Below are 20,058 nucleotides of genomic sequence, written 5' to 3' on the forward strand. Positions count from 1 at the left end.
GATGAACATGGGTCATCTGGTGCCACTATGAGAGCTATTTAGGATCTTGAAGTTATCTAAATATGACAAAAATCAGAATCCTAAAATCTGTATAGGAGAAGGGAAATTTAGCAACCCCAGTTAGTCCCTCTGGAAAGCGGATGTAGGATAAGAGACTCAGAAGAAAGACTGCCTTACATTTGTGCCACCTGCATGGGCTGTCCCAGAGCATCCTAGCACTACAGGTCACTACTAATGTCTTCTGCTGTTTGTCTGATGGAGTTAGAATTAAATCTTAATCCCTACTGCAGGATCCACTGAACCAGCTTGATTGCTGTATTCCTTTGATCCTTGAGTGCCCTTTGTTATTAAACATTCTCTAAGGACCCATACAGTCTCACTCCTGTAGACTCTGTTCCCTCTTACATTATCTCCAGGGTCTTTTTGCCCTTGTAATGGACTCACCCCTAGCACTTGATTTTCCTTTTTATTTCGGACAGTTTGCTCCAATTTCTACCGCAACCTACTCTTTTATGCTTGTAAATGCACCCAAATCCTATACCTAAACTCCAATGCTTTAATCAATGAATGAAGTCCTGTTCCATATAGACCATATATCGAAAACAAATGTTAGTATTTAAACTGATTCCTAGACTCTTTGATCAATCTTTTCTCCATATTTGGATTCTGTAAATTCTCAGAATTTACAGCCGTTAAAATTACAACTGGGGCAGCCTCTCTGACCCTGTATCTGGGCTACGTTATACAGAGCTAGCTCTACTTCAAGTTAGTACTTCCTGGCTCAGTTGAGCTTGGGTCATTCCAGAGTCTCTAAAATCACTCTATGCCTCCATTTTGGCCTAATATGGCCAAATGGTCTGTAACACTTCATGCCCAGGTCAACCCAAATTACATTTCCTTCCACTTACACAAATCCTACAGCTTTCCCAAAGACTATTTCAAGTCTCCTTTCTATGTGAAACCTTCCTTAACTGCCTACACACATTGTAGATTTCCTGCTTATCTGATCTCTTACAATATCTGCATTTAGTTCCACACATTTATTATGTATGCTAATAGTTCTCCCTAATTTCTTGAAGGCAATGGCTCATTTATTCATTTACTCAGTCTTCCAACTTTTATAAAAATGTGTAAAAGCCACTCTCTTAGATGATAAAGGTACAACAGGTTAAAAAGTTCCTATTCCAAATCTGAAGAACCCACAATTTATAGAGGAGTACAGACTAAGAAGGCAAAATACACCTGTTGATTTAATAACTCAGTGATAACTACGGGAGGGAGGAAACTCTTTAATTTAGAGTTATAAAATACATGATAATTACATGATAATTACATGAAATTACATGATAATTACATGATAGTTTATAACTATCATGTAAATAAAAGGCTCTGAATGGTAAAGAGGTGGTATTTAAAATTGTATTTTCAAGAAAGGACAAATTAAACTTTAGGGTCATGCTAGGTATAAGGATCAGCTAGGTTTTGGGGTGGGTGGGAAAGGGCTTAGACTCAAAGAGAAATAGGTAACGACTGTATAGAGAAGGATGGCTTTGTTGCATGAAAAGACAGAGTGAGCCGAGGAAGAAGTAAAAGGTACTATGTAGATGGAAAATGATCATGGAAAGAAATTTTATTGATACATAAATATAGACAACCATAAAACATTCAATTCCATTCATTTTCTGAGGAGGAGTTAAGTGATGTAACAGTGGACAGAGAACATCATTTAATTTCATGGATTAGAGTTGACTAGAAGTTTCAGGGACTATAGAAAGAGGACCCTATAAAGAAATTAATGCAACCAATATTGATGAGTCAAAGTTCTTTCATAGCAAAATAAATGTATATTCAAAGGACACACTAGAACTTTTTAATATACACTTCTATTTTTCCAGATCCCTTATTTTAAAGCACATAAGGATACAGTTCATTTAGAAATTGGGAATTTCTTCAATCTTTTACCTTCCTGTAGATCAGTCCAATTACAGCTGTCTTAATTTTTGCTGAAGTGAGCATGTTAAAACGTTGGTACTGCTGAAGGATCAGGGTTTGCAAGAAGACAACGACAAAAAGTGCCAAAGCATAACCATAGCCACTCCAGCCAAAATCTGGGCGGTGTTCACAGAAAATGATCATTTGCCTGAATGTCATATGCAAATTGAGAAAAGGGAAGAAATGTTAAACATCTGAAGTAATAAAATGCTTATACGAATTAAGTACTGTCAAAATGTTACACATACACACACACACACACACACACACACACACACACACACTTGCCTGTTTTTTTACTTGCCCAATTTGGCATCCTTTCCCCCTTTATTTTTACTCAAGTATATATAATAAATAGAATCAACAATTATTATCGCAGGCTTGTGGGTAGAAGGATATTTTCTAGTTTTCATATGGCAATCTCATCAAATAATTAAATGTTCTGGCCTAACTTCATCATGAAAATTGAGACACAGAGACATTTAAAAGTTCTTTTTTTTTTTTGCTGAAATCATGCATTTTGTTAAATATAGGGAAACATGACAATTAGAACTTAAGTAGAGAATCTCTTAGCATGGCAAAAAGACACTGTTTCTTTAAAGGCCTGAATTATAGCTCACCTTTTATTACTTTTATGCATATCCAATTTCCCTCTCCTCTACCGTTACTTATTTCCTCTTAAGTTTGGTGACAACACGGTCATCGTGATTAAGGTCAATGCTGGGTACACCTAGACAATGGGGATGGTTCTAATTATCTAAGCTTCGATCTACTTTATTGACAGCTTGGACAGTTAATGGATGTACACTTAAAAGCAATTCATGTTGCCCGAATTGCTTTATAAACCAAGTACTTCAAAAATTATCTTTATTAAAATTGTACCTTAGAATCAAATATAATACCAGTGCCTCTAAAAATCCTACTATAAACCTCTAGTCACTGAAAATCACTATTTGAAGTGACCACAACCCACATAAACATTATACAACAGCAGGTCCTGTATTTTTAGTTGATGTCTATCAGATGCCATCCATTGGGACTCCGAATTATTTTTACAAAAGCAACTTACTAAATAACTTCTTGGTCTCAGAATTAAATTTCCTGAACGAGAAGCACTATTCTTCTTACTGTAGATACATCTATCAATTAGACTATTTCCTGTTTCATAAAATCAAACAACTAAATGACTATCACCAGGTACTACATTAATATGGAACTACTAAAAATATTTCCAGGAAATACTGTAAATAATCTGTGATCAAGGCATGGTAAAGATCATAAACCTATATTCATGATATCAGATATAAATACTCATTTTTTTGTTTGACTGACATTAGAATAAAATCCCAATAAATGGGAAAAAAGAGTAAGCACCATGATCAACAAGAAACAAATTTCTTCTACTAGTAAATTAATGAAAGTATTATTTTGATATATTTATTATACATGAGACATGATCATATAAATTCATAAAATTCTTTCTGATGACTCAATTCTTCCCCAATGCAGGAATTGTAAGCTTATTCAGCTACTCTAGAATGAGTGTTTCTTGGAAAAGCATAGCTTTGGATAAGTCCAAATGTATTTCGTTCTATGTGCCAGGCTCTGTGCTAGGAGCTAAGGACACAAAAATTGAATAAGTTCCTGGAGGAACTTATAGTCTACTCAGGGAGAAAGACATGTCAACTGACTCATTTCAATGCAATGTTGAAATTTCTGTTTTGCAGGTGTGATCAAGCTAGTATGTTATAAAAAGTGTGTGACAAAATTAGGGAGACAATTCTCTACCCCACAGCCAAGGACTTAACAATTCTTTAGTACCCAACAGACTGCACATTTGGGAAGAACACAGAGACACTGAATTGCCATCGTCTATAACTATTTTCAGAAAGAGTGACCACAGTGAGATTCTCTAATGAGTTTCTTGAGCAGTAGTCAGTCATTGGCAAATGGAAATCAGAACATGACTAAGAATGGCTGGAGATCACTTGCTACTCCTCTCATTTTGAATTTGAACCTAATTCCCCTCCCTTTGGATCTGAGCTGAATTAAGGGATTGCTTGACCAAAATAATATGGCTCAAGTGACATTCTGGGATTTCCAAGTCTAGGTCATAAAACGACTTGCCTAAACTTCTTGGAATGTTTACTCTGGGAACATCCAGCTGCTATGTAAGAAGATCAACTAACCAGAGACCTCAATGCTTAAGCTAACCATTCAGAGAAGCTGTGGAGAGAGAGAAAAAGAGGGAAAGAGAGATGACCATTTCCAGCCATCTTAGCCCAGGCATCAGGCATATAAGTTTAGAAGCCATCTTCACATTCTGTTACCAGCAGATGCAGAAAAGAATCAAGGTATCACTCAGCCAGCAGCCAGGTCCAAGTTCCCAGATGCATGTCTCTATTGGAGCTGCTACAACTATCTCAACCCTTCAAGCTACTCAGTGAATGCCCCAGTCATTGTGGAGCAGAGAAAAGCAATCTCTCTCTGAAGTCCTGGTCCACAAAATCATGAACATAATAAAATCATGGTTGTTTTATACCACTTAGTTTTGAAGTGGCTAATTTTGCAGCAATAGATCACCAGAACAGGGCAGGAGAGAAGATGCTGGCCAATGCATCTCTCATAGATGCACTTCTGGTCATAGATGAATGGTAATTACTCAGTGGTAACTACTTAAAAATAACTGGGATATTCAGAGGTGAGGGGCAGAGGCAGGGGGAATGAGACATCTGTTATCTTGTCTGTGGGAGGAGGGGACGGTTAATCCAGGAGACATTTGGCTTATATGTCTATAGACAAGGGAATCAAATAGAGACTCTGGGGTAAAAACAACAGAAACAGTTTTCTGACAGCAATAAAACAGCTTCTACCCTTGGATTCCTTAACACCATTCCCTTTCGGTTCTCCTCTCTCTGTTCCAGCCACTCCTTCTCACTATCTTTTGATGGATTTCCCTGTCTTCACCACCTCTACACACTGAAAAAGCTTATGATTTTTTGTGTGGACATCTTTACTTCCCTTCACTGTAACTAAGGTGACCTCATCCAAAACAGTAGCTTGATATACCCAGTCTAATTTGGAACAGTTCCCAAATTTATCACTCTAGCCTATATCTTTCCTAACTCCAAACTTATGTAGACAATTGCTCATTCAAACTTTTTACCTAAATGTCTGTCAGGGATCCCCAAGACCATTCCCTCGTTAAATGATTCATTAGAACAAATTTTAGGACTCAGCATATAGTCATATCCACGACTATTAATTATTATGGTGAAAGGATGCAAAACAAAATTAACAAAGAGAAAAGGTGAATGGGGTGAAGTCTAGGGGAAAACAGGTACAAGCTTCAAAAAGTCCTCTCTCAGTAGAGTCACAGAGAACACTCTTAATTCTCCCAGCAGCTAGTTGTGGCAAATATGTGAAATGTTGTCCACCAGGGAAGCCCTTTAAAGACTCAGCATCCAGGGAACCCTCTTCCTAACACACACACAAATTCCAGACTCCCAGAAGGAAAGCAGGTATTCAGCATGGACCATGTTGACTGTATAAACAGTCTGGACATACTGAACCACTCCTATCAGTTAAGGTAGTGGGAACACTCCTGAAATTCAAGTTCCAACCGCCAGCCAAAGGCCAGCCCTATAAACAGACCTTCCAAAGGACAGCAGTCAGGTCTGCTATTTTAATTCTTTTCTGCAGAATGGCTAATACATATTTCAAATTTAGCAAATTCCACTCCCTCCTTGACTCTTTCCTGAGCCTTCCATACCTCAGTAAATGGTAACTCATTTACCTTGTGATTTAACGGAAACTCGGAAGCCACCCTTGACTCCTTTCTTCCTCTCTCAACATATGTTCAATCTATCAGTGCATTATGTTGACTCTACCTTTAAAATAAAGCCAGGAGCTGACCACTTATCACCTTCATTGCTACAACCTAGTTGAAGCCATCATTGACTTTTGCCTGGATTATCTTAGCTGTTCCTTCTTCCACTCTTGCTCTATTTTATTCTCTGCGCAGCAGCTAGAGTGATTCATGTAAAACTGAAGTCTAATCATATCATTCTACGCTCAAAATCATTCAAAGGTTTCCCTTCTAATATATCACGTTCCATAAGGCCCTTCAAAATCTTTTCCAGCCCCCAAATCTTTCTGACCCCAGTCTTATCACTTTGCTTTTCTGACCTCTCAGCTTCCCTGCTCCAGCCTCACTAGCTTTCTAAGGGTCTTCAAAGACACCAAGCACGCTGCTGCCTCATGGCTTTAGCCCTACTTGTGCTTCCTATTTGCAACAGATATGGTCTCGGCTTCCTCCCTAACTTCCTTCAGAACTTTGTTCAAATTTCACCTTATAACAAATGTCTTCCCTAATCACCTCACAGAAAAAAACAACTTCCAGTTCCCCAGACTGGTATTCCCTACCCTATTGCCTTGCTGCACTTTGTTTTCCTTAGCACTGATTATTTCTTAATACAATTTATATTTATTCATTTGTTTATTATTTATCTCTCCCTTCTAAGTGTCATCAGGGCAGAGACTTTTTGATTTTTGCTCTATCCCCATGGTCTACTTAGAACAGTTTGGCATGTAGTAGGTGCTTAATAAATATTGGATAAATATGTGCCTGAATATTATTTGGGATCCAGGCAACTCAGGATTAATTCTATTTTCATGAATTAAATTGTTCTTAAAAACTCCAACTTGAAAACTTATTCAAAACAAAAAATATAATTATTAGTTCATAAAAAAAGGTTTCCTTGTGTTTCCTTCATATGACAGGCAGAGGTAAGGAAATGTCCCCTTGAAGAAGGTAGCATATAGTCAAGGACTCAATTTTAATGTCTGCCCGTGAATCCTTGCATATAGATACTATAGAAATATTATAGAAATTCTTTAATTTTTTTCTCTCTACGTGTACACATAAATATATACACATACATATATATTTATGCATATTTATATATTATTACCTTGGCTGATAAATTTCAATTCCCAAAAGTCCACAGCTAAGAAAAATAGTAGAGGTATGTGTCCTTTCATTTTCTAAACATATACTCAAGCCAGATTTCCTAGATTTGAACTGTAACTCTGGCATTTTCTAGCTGTATGGTCTTAGGCAAAGTACTAGAATTTCTTTGTTACTGCATTGTGATAGTGGGTACAATATTACTTCCTACATCATAGGATTGTTGTAAAGATTAAATAAGATAATTAATATAAAGATTTTAGAACAGTGCTTAGTACATGGTAGGTTTTAGTAATTACTCACTATAGTATCATAATTCACATTCATATCACAGGCAAACATAATAGACTGCCTGTATTCTAAATAAAATTTGTAATTGGGACCTATCTCATTCTTTTTTAGTGAATGATTTGCTTATCATTTTCCTGTGGGAAGAAGAAAAAACAAGACTTCAACTTACTTCATTATGAGTGGGCTAGTGAAGGACAAAACATCAGCAAACACTTTGAATAAAGCAACTTGAATCAGGACAAACTTAAAGGTGTTCCACAATGCACGGAGTAGAGACGGTTTCCTGGTATGTGCCTCTTTATGAACAGGTGACTACACAATTAAAGAAAATAAAAACAATGTGAAAAGGGAACAGAACTAATACATAAAATATATATAAACTAACCATAAAATTAGTATTGTACTCCAAAGATAGTAAAGCAACAAAAAAAGAATAAATTCAGCTAAACTTGAAAATATGGCCCATATCATTGGTATGGTAGGTCTCCAAACCACATGGTATTATTTATACCATGCGGCATAAATGGAAAAACATTTTATTTTATCACTTTTGTGAGTTTTGAAACTGTTTAATACAATTTTTATCTTCAAATTATATTTTCTTTTTGAGAAGTCTAAAGACTATATATATATATTCATATGTGTGTGTGTGTGTGTGTGTGTATCACGCTACATGTGGAGAACCTATCCCTGCCCCACAAGCTTTGGCCTTGGCCACTATATGACTTACTTTGACCAATAGACATGATTCTCTGAGATATGCAGACCATCTTTGCCATGATGGATGAGGAAAGATATTGGTGAGATGCCAAAAATTATATACATATCAACACATTTGCTCCTGAGCTTTGAAGGGAAGAGCTGCTTAATAATTTGATGACAGAAATTAGCTGCAATAACAACCAATTATACTTATAGAAATGGCTTGTTATTTCACATATTTAAGGGATTTTCTATATTGATACCTCATATTTGGAACAAGCTTTATTAGTTTTTTAATTAAGTACTAAGAATTTAATAATTAATTACCTTTACTTTTTGCCTCTCTTGATTCTTTAAAACTTCCTTCCTCCATTGTTTTTCAAAGATGGGACACACAATATAGGAGGAATCACTTTCATTTAGTTCGAAAAGATCCTCTCTTTCCAAAGGTTTTTTATAGCCTAAAATAATTATTCTAAAAATGAAAGAGCAAGGTAAACAATTCAGCAAAACCAACAATGAAGTTAAAGCTAATTTTGCACACATTTGCTTGACTTCTTGATTTATAAATTATTTTATTGATCAGGTTGGAATGACTAGAGAGTGTGTTTGAAAACTCATACAACTCTACCCTGGAGTTCAATAATGTATAATAATCCTTTGTAGCTTTTAACAGGGCTACTTAGATATCCAGTTATTCAGTGAAACACTAACTTCATTTACTCATCTCATACTGGAGACACCCACCTACCCTACCTCCCTTACTGAAATTTAAATAGCTAACTTTCACAGCAAGGTATTCACGCCAAAACCCATATTTGCTTTTTAGGCTTGTATCAGAAGAGAAATGGATCCATCCTCTGCTGGGACTATATATACCCTTTGACACTTGACTTTACAGAATGTCCAAGTGGAGTACGTGTATCTGCCCCACAAACTTAGGCCTTGGCCATGTGACTTACTTTGATCCATAGCATATGAGCCAATGTCACAGAGCCATTTTGGAGCTGATGCCTTAAGAAGTACGGCAAGATACTGCCAGCCTCTTAGTACTTCCACGTTCCTCCATTCAGAAAGCTTGCCCCAGAGTACATGGTGAGTAATTATGCAAAAACAATGGGTCTAAACTGAGATTTTCCCAGGCAAACAAAGGTGCATGGTCTAGTTATACCACAAACGTTATTGTGGCAGACAATGATTTATATTTACCTTACACCCATCCCTTCTGCCTCATCTCTTCCTACTAACTGGAATTTGATATTTATTCATTTTAAAATCTCTTGAACTCAGAGTAAGTCCTTATTCCAGCCACAGAGTGATGACCTATGATTGCCCTAAATCAGTCCTGGTAATCTCATTACTTTTTTGCTTAGCATTAAATAATATAACTCAGTTATGGCTAAGGAAATCTAAACAAAAGTCTGCTGAGGAGAACTTTCTTTTTCAAAAGAAGACACAAAACAGGGAGTTCCCTGGTGGCCTAGTGGTTAGGACTCCACACTCTCACTGCCGTGACCTGGGTTCAGTCCCTGGTGGGGGAACTGAGATCCCGCAAACCGGGCCGCGCGGCCAAAAAAAAAAAAAAAAAAGACACAAAACTTCAAAAGGAGAAAATGCTTGCCTTCCTTTTCCTGCACCTTCCTCCTTCCTCCCTGTACTGAAGACATAATGGTCTGAGATGGAGAAGCCATCTTTGCCACCATGGGTGAAAAGCCAAATACTAGAAATGGAGGGTGGAAAGATAGAAAAAGCCTGGGTCCTTGATAACATTGCTGAGGTAGTTCACCAGCCTATTCCCTGCTGGTGAACTACCCAACAACATAAGAAAATATATACATATCTATTTAAGCTATTATTATTTGGCTATTCTGTTACCTGAAGCCAAACACACTGCTAAGTAATACAGTTCAGATATATTCAGTTTTGAGCTTGATGACATGACTCGTTCAATAAGAAATTAAACTACCATTTAAACCCAGGCCTTCTGACTCTATAGCTTCAGTTTTTTCCATTACAAAGTATATTAGTCCAAGAGACCATAACAAAGTATTACACTACTCCAAATTGGAACTGCTTTCATTGTCATTGTTACTGAACAATCTGAATTGATTGACCCTCGGATGGATTTAAACCCTGTGGTAACCAGTCTCCACTGGATTCAATTTTACTTTTATTACACTATCTAATATCATATTTCAATTCATATTTAACAAAAAGGTTTAAATGTACTAAGAAGACCTTCCATAATCATGTTTCTGTTGGCTCAATATGCTGGACAATTTCCTTCAGTGCACTTTTTAAAACATATTAAGCAATAAACTACTTTTATGTCATATTAAGTCCTTCTATTCTGTTCCACAAAATAAATATTCATTTTCAAAATAAGATTGCATTGATTTTCACAAAAGCATTTTTAATAACATTTACTGCCTCAGCATTTTGAGTTAGAACTGTGCAAAACTCAGCGGTTTTGGTTCACGGGGATAAGTGACTCCTGGCTTTCATGCTGAGTCTCCAAATAATGCAGCATCTAAAAGTGACACTTAAGCTGAATTGATTGTGGTGTATTTGGGCTCGGCTGTGACTTCCCTTTTGCCAGGTGTGTGCTTCTTCCACCTCTTTTGCTCTCTTCTGGTCTAACTTTTACACATAAGCACCTAGGAAAAGAGGAAGTGGTGTTTCTTTAAATCAACTGATGAAGCAGCTTTGGGGAAGCAACTAGGACCAGTAGTTGACCCTCCCAATGAGTGAAATGTAGCATGCACCAGGTCCCACAAACTTGTGGACTTTAGTCCTAAAGCAATAATAAAGGTACATACATGCATCTTGTGTTTTTTAGATTGATATTTCTTTTCAAAGGACATTCACTTAAACTACTTTGATACTCACAACACTCTAAAGCATGCAGAGCAATATTAATTTCCCATTTTTACAGGTGGTTAAACAGCAGGAACTGTAGGGACTGGCCACAGGTTTGTTTTTTTTTTTAATTTTTATGTATGTATTTATTTATTTATTTATGGCTGTTTTGGGTCTTGGTTTCTGTGCGAGGGCTTTCTCCAGTTGCGGCAAGCGGGGGCCACTCTTCATGGCGGTGCGCAGGCCTCTCACTATCGGCCACAGGTTTTTAAATGTGATATACACCAGTGCTAACTTAACCAAAGGCAGACAGTGTCATTAAGTGTAATATTTCTACTCTGCATTCAATTTTGTTACATTAGAGAGAATTTTGAGTGTATTTAACATTAACAAGGGTGCATAAGTATCTCATCCAGCTGATGTTAAAGGTAGTAAACCAGTGGCAGTTGGGCAGGAGGATGAGATGAAAAGTAAATTTTGTAGATGAGTAATAATTGAATACTTGGAAAGTATAGATATACAGTAGCATCATCATTTTCATTATTGCTAATTACGTTTTTAAACATTTCTGGAAAGGGGTGATTGTGTAATGGGAAAAGGCAAGACAGTCTGTACAAAAATCGTAGGATAGGACAAAGTTAGGAAATGTACAAGTTTTATCAATATGTGAGCAAAAGGTAGGACAGATTGAATAGTGTATCCCTGGTTAAAATAATAATTCAACTGTGACCTATAAGAACTTTAACTAGATTTTTCCATGTATGTCAAGGGGATTATTCTGTGACCATGATTATTATACACTGATGACAGATTATATTTGCTAATAAAGCCTTCATAATTACTTGATCATCAACGTGATCTAGACAGCTACTGCCTTAGAGATTAAGGCTCATAAGCATATAATTGGCTAATTGTTTGTATCATCTGAGTACATTTTAATTGAATTATTCATATAATTATGGGAGCTTGAATTTGGCCTAGGAAATAATTTCTGACTTCATTCTGTAACTCAAAGAACAGATCTGAGAACACAATTAACCACTGTCTTCAAAGAGACATTCTCTTAAACAATAGCTATGTTTCAGCTGCAATTGTTTGATCACCAGATAAGAAACCACATTAGATTAACGCCAATGATAGTTTCAGATAATGGCATGTGATGAAAATATCTCCTATCTAGTGCTGAGATGTTAAATTTAAACAGAAAATAAATGCGATATTCAAAAATTATAGCTTATTGCCTATTTGATCTAAGATATGGACTTCAAGCTATTGGGTTGCCATATTTTAAAATTTGCTATGTTTTATCTTGCTTATTACATTTAATTTCAGCTTCTTCCTTTAGGCCTCCTAAAATGGTGTTTGTAATATTTAATATAAATGCATATAGTTTTTATAACTTGATAATAAAAGTTTTAAAGTACATTTACTTAAAATTATTTGCATCATTTACATTCTGTGATAGTCTGTGACTTAAAAATGACACTCTGATAACTATGTATAAAATAGGTAACTAATGAGAGCCAACTGTATAGCACAGGGAACTCTACTCAGTGCTCTGTGGTGACCTAAATGGGAAGGAAATCCAAAAAACAGGGGATCTATGTAAATGTATAGCTGATTCACTTTGCTATACATTAGAAATTAACACAACATTGCAAAGCAACTATACTCTAATAAAAATTAATTTAAAAAAGAAAGAAAAAACTTATTATAATGGTATATTTGAAAAGCAGGATACAAAATTGTGTATGGAATCTGACAAGGGCAATGTCAGTGATTTTTTTAAAAGGCAAAGCATGAAAATAAAATGGAAAGGAAAATCTGCGCTCCCCCCACCAAAACAATGAGAGTCTGAAATTTTTAAAGCCAGTGTAGACATCACTCTTTCTCTCAATTCATGGATGAGACAGAACTCAGGTTTGGAAAACATATCTACATATACACAAATTTGAAAAATCAAAATTGTTAACTGTAAATAGCCCACATTTACATTTACATTTCTATTTAAACTTTATTTTTTTCTAGTGCGTAACAATGTAGCATATTGGCGTAAAATTTTTGTCATCCTCTTTAAGTGATTCCTAGATTTGTATAACTTGGAATTCTTATCATAATTCAACCTCTTCTGCCCAATTATTTGCTCATCAAGTATATCAGTTTTCTACTTCAACAGCTTTCATAAAAATCACCAATCATCTTTACAATGGAGAATATACTCAGCTCTTATTTCAATTTACCCCTTTTCAGTATTTAGCCCTATTGGTCACTTTGTATTTCTCCTTTTTTGACAGTTTCCCTAGCTTACAATCACATGCTTTCTTTGGTTTGTCTCTCATATTCTGAGTACTTAGCTTCCTTTGTAGACTCCCCCTCCTCTCACTGTTTAAATACTAAATGTACTGTTTGTTCATCCTATTCAATAGGATCTCCTTCTGGATGATCTCAATCAGGCTCATGGCTTCAACTACTGATCTACGGTCAGTGACCCTCAAATCCACATTCATAGGTCTGAGAGCTACTTTTCCATAGATATTTTTTATGGGAATGAGTCAGGCACCGGAAATTGAAACTTCCCCAAACCGAAGTCACAAAATTTTTAACAACACCTAATCCTCTCAGTTATCTGAGCCAGAGATTGAGATTTATTCAACACTTTTCCCAGTTCCTCAATTTCCTCAACCAACCAACTCTCTCTCTTAAATAGCTCTTGAATCTGTTCCTTCCTCTTCATCATCTTTATCATTACCACAGTTCAGATGGTAACCATAAATCTACCAGGATACCCAAAGAGCCTTTTAACCTCTCTCTCTGTCTCCATTTTCATCTCCTACATATCATATCCACAGAATTGCAAAGGTGATTTTTCTGAAGTGCAAATAGTATGTCACTCTCTATTTAAAATCCTTCCCTGGCTTCTCACTATCTTCAGGATGTCCTAGAGAACTCTTTCTGATCTGTCCTTCCAGCTTGATCGCTTGCCACACCAACACTCTGCAATGTGGAAGGGTCAGTTCTCCTCTGCCTCTGTGGTTTGCATATGGTATTTGCTCAACTTGGAATGCCACGTGGCTCACCCCTACACCTTTTAAATGTTGGGTTAAACCATTAATCACTTGTGAAACATTCCCAAACTGTGCAAACTTGGTTAGATGACACTCCTGAAAATTGTTTCTCCATCATGTTTATACTGCCTTTTGCCTTTTTGGGTAATTGATAGTGTACTTCTTAATCTTTCTACTTCTACTATGAATTCCTGGAAGACAGGATCTAGGTCATTTACGTCTGCATTTTTAAAGGTTAGCATAATGTAGGGCATCTAGTATACAACCAAACTTTTCTTTTTTTTTACACCATTCGGCTACTCTTGAGAACATATTTGTAGATCAAATTGGGCAATTTTGTTTCTACCAACTAAAGATCAAGGAGCATTAAGATGATAAACTTAGTTTCATATTATCATAAAATTTCTGTGGGGAAAATAAATACATTTCTAAAGAAAGCTTCTGAATTTATAAAATTAGAAAAAAATCAACTCTTCTCATTTAATATGATGTAATTCTTGTGTTAAAGCCTTCATCACACATTATAGATGAATTACTCTATGAGAAGAATCACATTATGTGTCTTACAAAAATGATTGTGTGTGTGTTTTAATAGTAGTATACATAAGTATATATGAGAGCATTTCCAGGAAAGAGTAGAATAATGAAACGAACAAACAAACAAAAATGTGAAACATGAACTCAAAAAAACTGACTTCTAACATCAGGTCAGTGTGCTCCTACATGGGTATCAATGGACAAGTTACTTCCTCTTCCCGAGCCTCAGATTTTCTCATCTGTTAAAGCCTATCTCATAGGACATAGGGGAGAATTAAATGAAATAAAATGTATAAAGTGGGTAACATATTTGATGTTTATATATTATACATATATATATATATATATATATTTTTTTTTTTTTTTTTTTTTTTTTTTGCCCTTCCCTAGTGCTAACAGGGATACAAATCCTATAAAGGGGCAGCCTTATTACAGGAGTATTAGTAGTCTTATCTGTGGAACTATTTAGTATGTTACTATATGTGATTTTTTTGTAATAGATAATATGAGAAGAAAACCTATACACAGTTATTTTGTAAAAATATTCATGCTTAGATTAAAGGAATAACATGTAGGTGTCATTTCTCTTGGAATCTTCCTCAGTGTGGTATACTACAGATAAATTAGTAAAATTTCTACCTGCTAAACCAGGAATAGGTCATCTTACTGAAGAATGAAGCACTTTTCTCTGGACTGCATTTCTAAAAAAAAAAAAAGAATATATATAAAACAACTATTGTGTGAAGAAAATGTCTTTATTTTACATTTGAAATATCTTTGTCAGCAAGTGGAAGAGTAGACATGAAATCATTTATGTTTCAGCTACATTGATATCATAACCTTTAAGGAATACAATTAAGATATTCTTGGACAGTGGTTGCACTAGAAGAATTTTAAGATTTCTCCCAAAATTACAACTGCTTACATAGCAAGAAACCATGTAGAATAGGAAAATTATTTCTAAAATTCCCATTACTTCCTCTCTCTTTCTCTCTCTCTCTATATACACACACACATGTGTATACATAGCTCCTTGAATTTATATGACTGTGTATATACGTATGCATATGCTTATGTATATGAATACATATATACACACATAATTTAGCTTACATATATGTATAAGCTAAATTTAAAACATTTTAATTGTTAAATTAAAAACAGTTTTGGCTTTCTTCTGAAAAATAGAAAAATAATAGACTATAACAGGCATTTGGTTTACTAACTTCTGTGTGTTTAATTACATAATTTGTATAAATGTATAAATATACACACAATTATATATTTATCACTATTGCATATTATTTGGGGAGGTTATAATATTTCCATAAAATTCTTCCCATTGACCTGGTGAGTTCAACCAAAAGAGGAGGGGTTTAAAAGGGAAGTTCTCAAAAGTCATAATTTTACATTTTTAAGGTCAGCATCAATCTGTGTCTTTTAAAAAGTTAAACTAATCACAATATTAAATTTCATTCTTAGAAATTGTCCCATATTTAACAATTTTTGCATTGATCCTCTCTAATCCAGTTCTGATTTCATATTCAAAAAGTGTTTACCACATTTTTAAAAATTCTGATTCTAGAAGTAATGAGTGAAACAATGTTTCATCCTATACCGCAAAATGTCCCGACTATAGAGGAGAAAACGTAATACTCACTCCAAATCTGTTCTCTTAGTTATACCAAACGGTATACTCTAAATCTTTGAAGAAATGTATATGTGTGTGTGTATATACACACACACAAACACACACATAGAGTTGACCCTTGAACAACATGAGTTTGAACTGCATGGATTTGAACATTTGGATTGCTTTCAATAGTAAGTACCACACAATCAGGGGTTGTTTGAATCTGTGGATGAGGAACTTTGGATGTGGAGGAACAGCACACATGGAAAGCCGACTATAAGTTACATGTGAATTTTCGACTTCAATGAGGCTCGGCACCCTTAACCTCTGTGTTGTTCAAGGGTAAACTGTAATTTAGCAAATTGGTATTTATCCTTACATGATTATTTCAAGAAGTAAATGCTGTGACAAACGTAAAACATTTATCACATGGTGGCCCCAAATAACCACTCAAACATGTGAACTATAGAACTGTCATAACTCTTGTTACCAAACATATTATTTGGAAAATAAGTATCAATGCATATATCAGTGGGGAAAATGTTCTGAAAACTCTCTGATTAACCTGGAAGTCACATTTTATTTTACAGGGAGTTGCCAATTTGATAACTGGCCACCAGTGTGAAGATTGTATTCTCATCCAAAATACACATATTTCTGTGGCTGATTACAAACGGCTACAAATTCTTTGCAGCTCTTCCCATCAAGAGACAGACTCTATTTCCCACTCCTTGAATCTGGGCTGGCACTGCTTCTTGTTTTGATTATGAGAATGCAACAGGAGTGACATTAAGAGAACTCCAACTCTAAGCTTCAAGAGGCTTGCTATGCTTGGAACCCTGAGTGAACCACATGACTGAGACCCAGCTAACCTCCTGGAGGATGAGAGACCACATGGAGGAGAACCAAGGTTCTCATCTGGTCATCCTGGCCAACAGCTTGAAAACTGCCAGACATATGAGGAAATTGGTCCTACATAATCCAGCCACCAGCCAACTCTCCAGCTTATAGCACATGCCTGAGAGAGCTCAGCAGAGCTCAGCCAAGCTAACCCAAACCAGGACACCATCTAGCTGGTCCAGAGAATCATTAGCTAAATAAAAAAGGTTGTTGTTTTCAGGGCCAAAGTCTTGCAAAGCTACTAGACAAGGTTACTTTAGCAGGTCAAGAACTGGGTATTTGATTTAATATTTGCTCTAGGCCCATTTTGCATGTGAAAGCATCTTATACGAAGCTCTTTGAGTCCTCTGGTAAACAGCCTCCTTAAATGTGGGCCAGGCATCTTATACTGAATTTATTACAGTGAATTCCAAGCATATTTACCTCCCAGAAGAAATGGCAGGCAGGTAAAATATCTGGTAAATGTAATTAAGCCTTACTAAGCACCAAGAATGTATAAATGACTTCTCAATAAATAATTACTGAATTCATAACATGGGTCTCACTGAGTTTCTTATGGATATATTGCTGCAAAGCAACATCTATGTTAAAAACCAGGATATGACAATTCTGACAGTATCTTCCAATGTTCTAATTCACTCCCATCTTCTCCACTGGCCATTTTGCAATCCTTCTAACTCACCTATTCTCACTCTGACAGCACTTCCTCTGCAGAAGTAACTGACACCAAATGATTTCTCATTTTTTTCATCTCCCCAGGCCCACTACAGGCCTTTGTTTTCTAAGCTGTTTTATCATCTTTGTACTTATCTACCACTGGGCATATAGTAGGCATCCCATAAACACACCTTAATATTAATGACTTATGGGCAATTTTCACTTGAATGGTGGTCCTGTTATTTCTGAATTATGATGGAGAAGCAGAAAGTTTAGCCCACCTCATAGCTTGGGTCCAGGATTTAGTGAAATGTGTTGCTCTCAATCTTCTTTGGGTTCAACCTTGAGATGCGGCCTCCTGAGGATGTGGTGTGATTGCTACAGTTAACAATACCTCATAACCCCTAACTTCAGGTGCTTTCCTTGTGGGTATTAAAGGAGGGTCCTGGGAATCATGAAGGAAGTTATGGGAAAGTGTCTATACAGGCTCACGGAGAAGGGAAAACATCTAGAAAGCAAAAAGAACTTATGCTTCTTAATCACTTATTCTGTGCCAGATTCTGTACTAAGTACATTATTAAATATAACATGTCTTTGTGGTGGGACTATTTTTGTCATCCCCATTTTATAGAAGAGGAAACTAAGGCCTAGAGTTTAAAAAAAACTTGCCCAAAGTCCTCCAACTGAGAAGTATAAGACACTGGATTGGATCCAGTAAATTCATTGTATTTTCCAGCTCTACCTGCTACACACTGTTGCTGTTTGCTGCTGCTTAGAAACACCTTTCTTCTCGTCCACTTCCTTGTACTTCACGTCTCCTGGCTACATCTTACTTGTGCTTCAATCTTCTGTAGGATGTATTGCCTTTGGTGATTCCTCTCCTTCATCCCAATCTCCAATGCTCAGATTCTTGTTCTGTGTTACCATAGTTTAAAGGCTCTTCAGATCTGCCCTCTCTGAATTTACCCTCACTCTTACCTGACTATCCAATCATTTGCTTACAGGTGCTTCTCTCCTGCTAGACTTTTAGTTTCTCTGCAGGACAGAAACTATGTTTGATCTACCTTTATATTTCCAGGGCCCAGCTCATAACATGTTTTAGATGAATGAATATATGAATGAATGACTGTTAATCACTGCCAGTAAAAATTTTTAGAGGTTTTCTATTCATGGGTCACTATGCCAGCCCTAGAAATTCAATCAGAAGGTCAAGTTCTTGGCTTATAGGTCAGGTTGGGATTTTTATCTGAGATCTATTATGTCAAAAATATAAAGTCTCAGCAATGAAATGTAATCATACAAGGTTTTCAACATGCTTTGAAGCCATTAATTTTTTTTTTTAACTTGGCATCATAGAAGTAACAAATAGAAAATGGGTATTTTCAATCTCGCCTAAATGGATTCTTGGTCCATAAAGCTACTGAGGTTGAGTAATAGTCAAGGAAATAAACATTGTTGGAATCTTAGAGGAAGAATCCACTAGCATTTGGGGTGAGGGAATTGTTTGAGTTTTATAATTTCCCACCCCACCTATTTGTAATTCACTGCCTTTGGCCACCTCTGTGGTTAGACTAATGATGTTAAACCAGTTTGCCTGATTAAGCCTGCCATGTCTAAAATAAAAAAAGGTATATTGTCCTGGTGGAGCTCTTGCACATTTTTAAGGGACTTATTCAATACCTATATTTTATAGATTTAAATATAATTTGCTTTACTTTTAACGAAATTTATAGTTTCATATGTAATCAGAAGAATAGCTGTCATATTCATTTGACACTTGGAGTTACTAACAAAAGCCAGGATTAAAACAAGGTCCTCTGAAATCTGAATCTGAAATCTTTTTTTTTTTTTTCCTTTTTAGTACTACAGAACTACATGTGTTAAGGGCTAGTTCTAAGATCCAGTCTTGTGTAGTGATGAGAAGTAAAACAAAGAGAAGTTTTATTAGGGAAATTGCTCCTGATACACAACTGCAGGGTTCATTTCCCTGTACTACTGCCTTAGCACATGACTTCTATTGTGGAAGGAGCACGTGCTATGGGGGCCAGGGGGGAGGGTAGCAAGGCACAGTCAAATGTCTGCAGTTTTTGGATTTGCCCCAGGCCTCAGTGTCCTAATACCATGTCAGCTGACACACAGAGTTTACTTATCCCAGATCTCTCCTGTGGTTTTAATGGGCTCTATCACTGGTTTTAGAGTCCCATCCCAACCTCTACTCCTTCAGCCGAAGTCAGGTCCATTCATTCCTTTCTCAAATGTTTGTTTCTGTTTGCAAACAGGGGAGTCACTTAGACCTTCAAAGATGCTGCTTTCTCTCCTCCAGCAGCCACCTTGACTGAGATCGCGCTGGCTGAAGTTTCACACCACCCTGGGGTCTGATCTCAGCTCTCCCGACTGTGTGTGTGTCTGTGTGTGTGCGTGCGCGTCTGTCTGAGTCTGTGCTGTCCCTGTGT

General features: G+C 36.3%; 1 protein-coding gene across 1 annotated transcript in view; it reads right to left on the bottom strand.

Moving 5' to 3' along the window:
* The window catches only part of LOC309628661 (multidrug resistance-associated protein 1-like), a 114,352-nt gene that overhangs the window by 62,978 nt on the left and 31,316 nt on the right, over positions 1 to 20,058 (bottom strand). Inside the window, exons 3-6 of the mRNA XM_082391885.1 lie at positions 15,055 to 15,116; positions 8,282 to 8,429; positions 7,422 to 7,564; positions 1,963 to 2,140 (exon numbers count right to left, since the gene is read on the bottom strand). Of these exons, the coding sequence (XP_082248011.1) occupies positions 1,963 to 2,140; positions 7,422 to 7,564; positions 8,282 to 8,429; positions 15,055 to 15,116 (531 nt within the window). The remainder of the gene's footprint in view (positions 1 to 1,962; positions 2,141 to 7,421; positions 7,565 to 8,281; positions 8,430 to 15,054; positions 15,117 to 20,058) is intronic.

The sequence above is a fragment of the Balaenoptera borealis genome (assembly GCF_965194805.1).
Source record: "Balaenoptera borealis genome assembly, chromosome: 5".
Taxonomy (NCBI): domain Eukaryota; kingdom Metazoa; phylum Chordata; class Mammalia; order Artiodactyla; family Balaenopteridae; genus Balaenoptera; species Balaenoptera borealis.